The following is a 10582-nucleotide window of genomic DNA, read 5'->3' on the forward strand; positions in this document are numbered from 1 at the left end:
TAACTTGCTTGATCCAATAGCAGCATGTTCCTCACCGCAGAATAAAGCAGACAACAGCACCCACTGCTATTCTAAGGCCACCCTTGATCTTTTTCACCCCTCTCCCCTCCCATATGTTCCATTTGTCGAGGTTTGAAACATCTGTTCCCAAGGAGGTAATATGTTGCTCTTCATTCCAAGCCTAGCATGTAGACCAAAGTTCATGTGACATATTGCACAGTATATTTTGTTGCAAATGCTATGTAGAGGCTTTGGAAATGTAGCATGTAGAGCACCATGTGACACATGGTTGCCATGGCGATACACTTTTTGGCTGAACTACAGCATAAGCCCATGGAACATACATTGCTAATATGAGACTCTGCCCTGTGCTAATGCCTAGGACACAGCCAATCTGGGATCGAGGACTCCAGGGGCTTTGCGTGGAGCCTCAGGAGCAGGTGCCCACTTCCTGCATGCACAGGGAAGCTGAGGCATCTCCCTTCCCAGCCCTGTCTCCCCGGCACGGGGCATGTTCTGCATTCTGCCATGCATGGAGACAGCATTTGCTTGAATATCGGTTTGCTATATTTTGTATCAAAGGGGGCCCCAGCTGAAAACATTTTATTTTGTAAACTGAAGTGAAAAACCAGTTTATGGCAGATCCTTTTTTGAATAATGACATTCTTTTTTTTCTTCTTCCCAATTCCAGAATTCAACAGTCATGAGCAGAGCTGAAAATTTTAAGCAAGTTGAGTACCTCCTTATTCATGGAACAGCAGATGGTGAGTTTCAGTTAATTAGACTTTTTAGTATCACAGACAGGTTTGCAATTTCACTACTGACAAAACAAAAGCATGAGGGGCAAGACTGTTACATTTACTTCAATAAAACAGTGTTGCTTTCCACAACTCACTTGTCTTGGACTAAATGGGCTGTTGAGTCCTAGAACTTCAGACAGTCCCTTTCTTGTTGTGCGCTCCCCACCCTTGCTATCGAAAACCAGAGCAGCTATCAGCTCCTTGATGTCTCCCTTCTCTGCCCGCAGATAATGTTCACTTTCAGCAGTCAGCTCACATCTCCAAAGCGCTGGTGGACGCTGGAGTGGATTTCCAGGCAATGGTATAGCACACGGGTGTGCGAGGGGCGGGACGCTGCTGCTGGTGGGGCCCTGGCTACCTCTCTCTGGGCTACTTCTCCTCCCAGACGTCCAGGAGAGGCAGGGGAGGAAGGAAAAGGTGGTTGTTTTTAATGTTTCCAATGGGAATTCAGAGAACCGATGCCCGTGAACCCTTCACAGAGCAGTGTTCGAGAAAGCTAGAGAGTTTGGGGTTCAAAGTACCCTACTGGGTATCCCGGAAGTGTTCAAACACTACTCTCCTGTCCATGTGATCATTCAGTCTCTCCTTTCCCGGCTTTGATTCAAGAGAAATCACGGATTCAGTGAACGTGTGGCAGAGGAATTCCAAAGTGAACCCAGCACGATCACAGCCCAGCTCAAAGATGAAAATCCATTTCTAAGATTATATATATATATATTGCCGCTCCACCAACAGTGGGATATTAATAGTCAGCACACTTCAGCTTTTACAATTGTCATGCTATCTTTTGTTGGATAGCCACAGGCAATAGACAACTAGACTTGTTTTAAAAAGTCAGAAATGGTGAGAGTTGCTGCTGCCTATACAGAGAATATTTCTGGGTTTTAAGGCAAATCCATTTTCTACACTAGTTTTTCTGGTTAAGAAGAAAATGTGTGTTTGTGTGTGTGTATGAAACTAAATATTTTTGTGCCAAACACATCTGTTTTAGCCAGAAAAGCTTGCTTTTCTCTGGTCTCTTCTAACATACATACTTTACTCTGGGTTCAGTTGAGATGCTGCCCGCTGTAGAGCAGTCATTTGGATACTAAGAAAATGGACACACATCCTTTGGGACAGGTTCTTAAGCAGAGTTTAAGGTTTATTTTTTCTTATAAAGTTAGGATTTTCACTATTCAAAGAATCATATCTAACGATGCAGATTTTAACAACTCACTGATGGCTCCATAATGTGTGTTTGCGACTTTTGACTTGTCTAATAAAGCAATGAGTTATTACATTTTTGCCTCAAATCTTAAGCTCTTTCTATATTAATGTCAGGCATACAGATTTTTAAAATACACCAGTGGAAAAAAATCTGATGTATTTACAAATAATACGTTTGACTTTTGACTTCACTTATGTTACACATGTGTGTCTCTTGCTGAAAAACAGATATTTCCAGCTCCTGAGTAATCTATATCGGGGGGAAAAATGCTTTTAAAATCCTCATTTATTTCAGTATAGCTTATCCAACTACAGTGTGAGAGAAATTTGACATTTGATAACACTTCATCAAAAACAAGTGGGCTCAGTGGACCAAGCCTTTTCTTCCAAGCAAGGTGTGGCTTTAAGAGTCCTGTGAGTCATGTAAACCCAAACTCACTGCTATCATGTTAATTCCGAAATGAATTTGGGTGTATTCATTACAATTTACATATCGTTAAAAGCACCCTGTAGTAAAATTAAAAAAAAAACAACTAGCGAATTCTCTCAGTACCTTCAAGGGCAGACATTTGGAGGCCAAAACAAGCCCAGGAAGAATTTGGGGGGAAATTAGTAATTAATAGCCTTCTTTGATCAAGCTTTTGTTTATAAACTGCTTCACAAATTAAAACAGCCTGCTTTATATCGGCACACTCAAGAGGGCTCATTAGAATTGATGGGGAGTTGGGGGTGGGGGTGGGGTAGACCTGATTTCCTAACTCTGACCCCTTTTTCTTCCTCTCCCCAGTGGTACACGGATGAAGACCATGGAATAGCAAGCAGCTCCGCACATCAGCATATATATACCCACATGAGCCACTTCCTGAAACAATGCTTCTCTCTTCCTTAGCACCTGGCAAGAGCAGGCCATTTAAGGCTTATCATCAGCCCCTTTTGTTTTCATTATCTCAAACTATACTGTCAAGATCTTATGGAAAATATACTCAGATCAAGAAATTTAAGATGACCCCTACCCCCAGTTTTAAGGCGATACCCCTAAGTAAAGCTCTCTGACTTTGCAACAGATTATTTTATGCCTCTCTTCCCAAAAAAAGTTTGAAATGATTCAGCCCAGTTTTGTTTATCATTTAAAATCATTTCCACGTCAGCTGCTGAAACAAGAGAAAATACGATTTTCTTTTCATGGGCGTTTTGCATAGGTTCCTGGACAGGATTTCTCTTTTTCTAACTGGACTAGCTGAGATCATTCTCTTCTTGAAAGGGCTGGCAAGATGTGGCAGTGATGTCCCCAGGGCAGAGGCAAGGACAAGAGGGGTCGGTGGCAGAGAGGATAGCCTGGGGCCCCAAGACCGAGCATGCTGACCCCACCAGGCTGCTGTCAGCTCCCTCGGAGAAGCGCCGCTCACAGCCAGACGGGCACGGTTTTCTGAGAAAGGCGATTCAAACAGTCTCAGGAAATCATAGATGCAAAGCAGCGACTTCTGAGTAAAACCACAGCCGTTGACTCGATTCCAGAGAAAGCCGAGGGAAACTGCCAAGAACGCACGGCCCCCAGGTGCCAGTTACGGCTACAGGTGCCACACAAACACAGCCAGGGCGGGGAAGCCTGCGTTCCAAAAGACAAGACTGATGTTTCAGAGTGGAAGAAAGAGGCAACTTGGAACTGGATAGGAACACATCACCTTGCCCTGTTGAAAGATGAAAATATTTTGTATCACAAATCCTAACTTGAAAGAGTCCTTGGATCGAGTTTTTTCTTTTCTTTTCTTTTTTTGAAAATCTCAATTAAAAAAAAAAATATATATATATATATGTATATATATATAAGTTCTGTGGAATGCGATGCATTGCTATCTCCAGTCCGCGCTAGGGCATTTCCCTGGGTCAAGGGTTGTATCTTCATTTTTTTTTCAGAGGTAATAAGTGGAGTAGTCCTTGAATCAGACCTAAACCACACTGACATATGGATATGTTTCTCCAGAAAGGCTCTTGTTTATTTTCTTAGCTATCCCAGGCTACCTTGTAAACGTGCAAAGATTTCCATGTTTGTAAAAAATCTGATACATAAAAATGTGCTAAATTAAGCAGCCCGTAATGTTTTTGTCTACCACATGCACGCTGTCACTGTACATACACATACCTTTGGAGACATTGACTTGAGTTCTCTCAGTCCTTGAGATAATGTTGTGGTTTGGTTGTGGTTGTGGTTGTGAGGGGCCACCAAGTTGGCCCGTCAGACTCCCCTGGAGCAAAATGAGCCTCTGCCTGGGGCTGCAGCGGCCTCAGAAAGGTCGCTGCACAGCCCCGGTGTTACTTCAGCTCCGTGAGGGTGGATGACCCTCCAGTTTACCAAACATGCTATCCTTCTCCGGGGTCTGCTCCCTCTTGATAACATGTCCAAATCCACGGGACACACACGATGACGATGCTGACATACTCTGCACGGTGTCATTTTGATGGGGGGCGATGATAACACTCATAAGACCCAATGATAGCAGCCATGCCAGTGTGGAGGCTCTGATGCTCAGCAAAAGTAAACGGGCGGGGGGTGGGGAGGAGGTGAAATCAGTCACCTAAGTGTTTGCCTGAGGAATTATTTTGGCTAATACAGCGATGACGATGAGATTTCTGTAGCTGTATGTGAGAAAGCACTGACTTCAGACTCTCAACTTGGCCTAAAAGCAGAATGTCTACGTAACTGAAGAGACAATGGTTTTTCATCTCGTCTCCAGGATTTCATTGTTTTCAGTGTTGGGCTTTGGCTAGACAAGGCTATCCCAGGCAGGGTGAGCTGTCTGTGAGAATTCTACTGTATAAGAATATTAGATGTATGACACGATACTGAGATTCCAATAAGGTGTAAACAAAACATACCCAAACACAGTAATAGCTCTCCCACCACCCTCCATAAAGCAGCGTCACGGCTCTTCGTCAACTGTTGACAATTGGTTCCCTGTGTCCATCTAAGAACGCTTTTTGCATGCACTTTAAGTGGGTGGTAAATGCTTCTTCGGGGACGTCTAAGGTTCACAGAGAGGCCCCCTGGTGGCTCACTGGGCTCTGAGTTGGGCTGCTAACTGCAGGGTCACCAGCTAGAACTCACCAGCCTCTGAGAAAGAGATGAGGCGGTCAGCGCCCATACAGATTGACTCATGCAGATCTACTCTGTTCTGCAGGGTCCCAGGTGTTGGAATTAGCTCAGCGGCAATTTGTTGGGTTTTTTTGGACAGGTTGAAGAAAGTAACCCTGGTGGTGCACAGATAAGTGTTGGGAAATTAACTGAAAGTCAGTGGTTCAAACACACCAGGTGTTCCTCAGAAGCAAGATGAGGCTGTCTGCTCCTGCAAAGAATCACAGTCTTAAAACCCTAGAGAGGGTGGCTCTGAGTTGCAATCTACCCCGTGGCCGTGGATTTGGTTTTTGCTGCTGTTGCTAAGAGTTACAGATGGTGATAATATGGAATGACCTCACCATCCGATAAGAAAAATTCCAAACTCAAAAAAAAAAAAAGAAAAGAAAAATTCCAAACTCAAACTCACTGCCACTGAGTCGAGCTGCACCGGTGAGTTTCTGGGGTCATAAGTCTTTATGGGAATAGGAAACCTCAGTTTCTCACACAGAGCAGCTAGTAGTTTTAAACTGCCAACCTTGAGGTGAACAGCACAATGTGTTACCACTAAGCCACCAGGGCTCTTAGGAAAGAGTCAGAACATGGTCTTATAAGACCAATGTCATGCTTGGGAGGAATTTATCATCGTCACCTTTCGGTGGCCATATTGACATTTAAATCTAAGAATCTGAATAGATAAAAACAAAAACAAAGTGTTTACTACTTGTTGAGGAAGGCATATTTTCTGGTACATAAATAGGATATAAACTTCAAAAAACAATAAAAATTCTTATTCTACATAGTCCTTCATCTGACCCAGACCAAGTTTCATCAAATGACTTAAAAACAGACGTGAGTTGGGTCAGAAGCGGGACCCACCAAACCACCATGGCTCCTCTTACCAAACGCCATGGTTCGTGACTTATAAGGGGTTGGGTGGGATGGGTGTGGAGTGGAGTATTTCACTGTGTAGGTTTAGTTTCAAATTATATTCATAGACACGTGAGGGACAAAAGCGATTTTGCAGAAGAATGCCAGCTCTCATTTTAACCGGATTCTCGTGCCAAGAACTAGAAAACGTCTGATAAGGAATACCATTCTCTCATGTCACCTCCTGCTGGAGATGCAGTGCACTGCAGCCGAGAGACCTGGTGAGCCCCTGAGTCAGCACCATACTCGCTATGCCCGCTGCCAGAGGAGCACTGCCCTGCAGGGCTTTGGCAGTAGACAGCTTCATCTTTCTCTTGGGGCGTGGTTTGAACCACTAACTGGTTAGCCCCTCAAACACCGAGAACCCTCTATGCCATCAGCACTAGTGGGAAACCTTTTAGGGAACTTGACATGACCTCTTTGAATTCCAGAACCTGATGCGAAGAAAGTACAAAAATATCGACATCACCGGATTGTTGCCTGGTGACGATGGCTCGTGTACATATAATACCTGGGACTTTTCTTTCTCCTTCCATTTCCTCTAGTCGCAGCTACTTAGCCTCTTCTGTTCTGATGATTAGACTGTCAGATGGATAATTAGGTTCCTGTACCCTCAGGGACTGGACACAGGAGGGTACCAGATAAGCATTTGCTTTGGGTCCAATATTGACATGTCTGAGAGAATCCATTCTGGATATTTCATCATCCCTACTACATTGAGCTACAGCATGTTCTGGTGTACTTCCTTACGATTGCGTGGGTAACCTTTGTTGGGTGTGAAAAGAGGAACACACAGAAATTCTGTGTGCAGAGGGTCAGTTTGGATCAGAAATGACACAATCGCAACCAACAACAGCAACAGCAACGATCCTTCAGACGTCCTGGTCGTGCAAGGGTTAAACCATAGGCTGTCCATGAAAAGGTCGGAGATTCAAATCTACCAGCAGCTCCACGGGAGGACAGACCTGGTGGTCTCCTCCCCAAGACAACAGCCTATGAAGCCCTGGTGGGCATTTCGGCTCTGTCCTCCAAGGACACTCAGCAACAGCATGGGTCTGAATCCCTGAGGAATCACAGCAGGCAACTCCAACGGAGAAGAGTTGCTTAGTAGGCTCAGGTTCAATGTGGATACCCCGCTTTTCCGGACACATGTTCAAATACAACCGAGGAGAGCTATCTGCCGGGGATGCTCTCGATAAAAGGATGTAGACTAAAGCTATTCGTGTCTGAAGTTGCTTAGGAAGTACTCAAGGAGGATGCTTGAGTCAGTTTGATTTCAGGCACCCTAGACATTGATAGACCACTCTCAAAGAGGCTCACGTGATCATTTCAGAGTAATCCTGGCGGCAGCTTCTCTAAGAGAATCATTCTCCTCTTCCTCCATCCTATTCTCCACTCTGTTGGCACACTTACCTTGTCAGAGGTTTGTGCATACGCCATTACTCAAAGCTCTTAATAAGGCTCAAATACCTTAGTGTATAATTTTCTCCCAGGAGATCTTCAGCTTTCTTTCTACCACCAAGGCCTTACTTTCCAACTCTTTTATTATTATTATGAATTATTTTATTGGGGGACTCTTGCAAATCTTATGACATTCCATCGTTCAATTGTATTATGAACACTTGTCCATAGGTTGCCATCAACATTTCCAAAAAATTTTCTTCCTACTTGAGCCCTTGGTGTCAGCTCCTCTTTTTTTCACTCTCCCTCCCCTCCCCTACCACCCTCGTGAATACTTGATCAATTATATACTGTTGCTACTTCCTGTCTTACACTGTCTATTGTCTCCCTTCACCCACATTACTGTTATTCATCCTCCTGGGGGGTGGGCTATATATCCAACCTTGCGAAGGCTTCCCTCTTTCTCCTCCCTTCCCACCCACCATAGTGTGTAATTTAACATCTTTTAGGATCTGTCTTCCACAAGCATTTTTACCCATTCTTACGGGCCGTTACTACTTCCCCATGACTCTGCCATAGGAGGCTATTCACTGGTTTCCACCCAGGCCATCCACCAAATATGGCAGGCTCCAGTTATGCTGGGCATCTTAGAACTTCACCTCTATTTCAAAACTGATATGTTTTGAAATCTTTATAGTTCCTGTAGTAAGCCCCATCCCCATTTCTCTCCTAATCTATATACTCTATTACCTCTTCCTGAAAGATTTCCCCAACTGCTTCCCCAACTTAATTTCTATTCTTGTTACTCACCACCTTCATCATCGCACAAACTCAGTACCTATCACATTTACATAACTGCTATGTATTCACCCAAACTTAGAGGAAGGAACATGGTCCTAATTTCAAATAGTTAGCACAAAGACAGCTGCCTAATCAGAGAGATGATGGCATCAGTGGAATGCAGGCTTCTAGAGAGCAACGAATTAGCTCTGTGAGATAAAGTATTGTGAGCAATGCCTGAATATTGATCTTCCTGGGACCTGACAACAATGGGACTTACCACTCATTGTAGATATTTAGGGAACACTCGTATTATCCAAAGTATTCTCACAAAACTTTAAATTGGTTCCAAGCACATTTCACCACGTGCAAATGTGAGACAGACACAGAGGCCAACTTGAAGAGCAATTTTACAATGGCAATAGTGTAGTCAAGTGACCAGGAGTAAACGACCACACGTTAAATCAAAGCTAGGTATGGATTGAAACAATCCATCCTTTTAAGATCCACGAAAACTCCTAAAAGACTTAAGAATGCTGATGAAATATATGCTGCTTGTGAACCATCGATGGTGAACTTCTGTCAAACGATAGGCCCACTTCTACATCTAGGAGACATTCAGACCACATTGAGCGAAGATGTCCCAATAAGATGTCAAAGAGTAGCACTTACAAAGTAAACCAAGACAACCTCAGGCATTTCTTAAGTTGGTTAGCTAGTGAGGAGAAAATGATCAACCAATATGGTTAGAGTTCTGAATGCAATTATATCCATAACAGATTGCCTGAGGGCTAGCAAAATACAATAGTCTCTTCTGACCTATTCCCTAAGAAGAGGGAAGCCAAATTTTCAGAAACGTTTCTCCCATTAGGGAAAAAAGAAGAATCTACGGAATCCAAATAATTCAAGATCCCACTAATGAGTTGGAGGTTTTTACTAGTTATGCGAAATACCATTTGCACCCAAGTCACCACTTTCTGAAAACGAGGAAGTACATCCTAGATGAGACAAAATGTACAAAATGAACTGCCATTGGGCCACTTTGATTCATGGCAACCCTTCACCATCTTATAAAGCTCCAATTGTTATAATAATCTTAAAATATCTGTACCACCAACTTTGCTTTGCTTTAGAAATGTGTAAGTGTAAATATCGTGACCAAATAACCCAGATGTTCTACACGGCTTACTGATGAGTACTATTAAACAAAAAAAGACAAGACACGCTGTATCACAATTTAAAATGTGCAAGGAAATTAGGATACTTATAATATTTATTTTCACATAACATTCCTTAGTTGTGAAAAACACAATATCCTAGTCACATTTACACATTACTTAAACTTTGCAATAAATTACAGTCAAGGTATTCAGCAATTTTGACCAGGAATCTGAAGTTAGGAGTAAATATATGTAGCACAACGTTTTTCTTATACTTTATGTGATTTCAAAATATTAGGACTAACATAGGAATAGCATTAAAATTCACACCAGGACCAAATAACTATAAAAATACTCAGAAATACAGAATCTCATTGGATATGATTGCTTATATTCAAATAGGTGATCAAGTGAGCTTTTCATTCACCATGATCATTTTTAACAAAGCTGTTTTTCGTATAGTAAAACACTTGGAGGTGGCCTTGGGGACTGACCAGATGTTCTGCAAACTAAATCAGATAACCATGAAAATGCTTACAGTGTATCTGTTTTATAAAACACACAAAGGCAAATAATTTGGCATGGGAAGTTTCTATATTTCACCTTGGCGTTTATAAATACAGTTTATTGACGCAAACTGTTCTCATATTTTTTTAGGCCTGTGTTCCTTTAAAAAAACTGATTCCTGAAAAGATTGCGAGGGGGATTTTTTCAGGGGGCATCAAAGTGTTGAATGTCAATGGAGACTTTTTCTCTGCCTTCTCCTTATTCATTCCAAAATGATTTCTTCCCTCTACTTTTCATGTGGGCCACCCTCTAAGTAAGCACCTAATTGGTTGGAAAAGTCGCTTGGCCCTGAAGTATTGTAAAATTGGACATCGAGATACTATAAGAGTTGGTGATCACGGCCCGTTCTTAGGAACCAGGGCACGATGAGATTTAGTTTTGGCTCTCTCCACATGGATCTAGAAAAGGGAATGAAGCGGGACATTTTTAGGGGTCCTCAAAAAGTGTTGAGTGTCCTTCCCCATGGATCAGCCTAGTGAAGATGTAGGACTTCGTAGGGACTCAAAGAGCTACAGAGCCTTCTCAAACAGAAGCTGACATGTTCATTTGTAGGATTATTTTTCCACAACATGCGTTTAATTCAAAAGTGGAAAAGAGCTTTGCAGAACACACACACACACACACACACA

The 10582-nt window shown here is 42.7% G+C and overlaps 1 protein-coding gene across 2 annotated transcripts in view; it reads left to right on the top strand.

The window, feature by feature from the left end:
* DPP4 (dipeptidyl peptidase 4) overlaps positions 1 to 4090 on the top strand; it is a 105543-nt gene extending 101453 nt beyond the window's left edge. For both annotated transcript variants that reach the window (XM_045299455.1, XM_045299459.1), the window contains exons 24-26: positions 692 to 764; positions 1028 to 1101; positions 2794 to 4090. In XM_045299455.1, coding sequence (XP_045155390.1) covers positions 692 to 764; positions 1028 to 1101; positions 2794 to 2895 — 249 coding nt within the window. In that variant the 3' untranslated portion in view covers positions 2896 to 4090. The remainder of the gene's footprint in view (positions 1 to 691; positions 765 to 1027; positions 1102 to 2793) is intronic.
* Positions 4091 to 10582: the final 6492 nt, after the last annotated feature.

Source organism: Echinops telfairi, unplaced genomic scaffold, assembly GCF_000313985.2.
Source record: "Echinops telfairi isolate 266 unplaced genomic scaffold, ASM31398v2 ScPeMD7_4;HRSCAF=17, whole genome shotgun sequence".
Classification (NCBI taxonomy): Eukaryota; Metazoa; Chordata; class Mammalia; order Afrosoricida; family Tenrecidae; genus Echinops; species Echinops telfairi.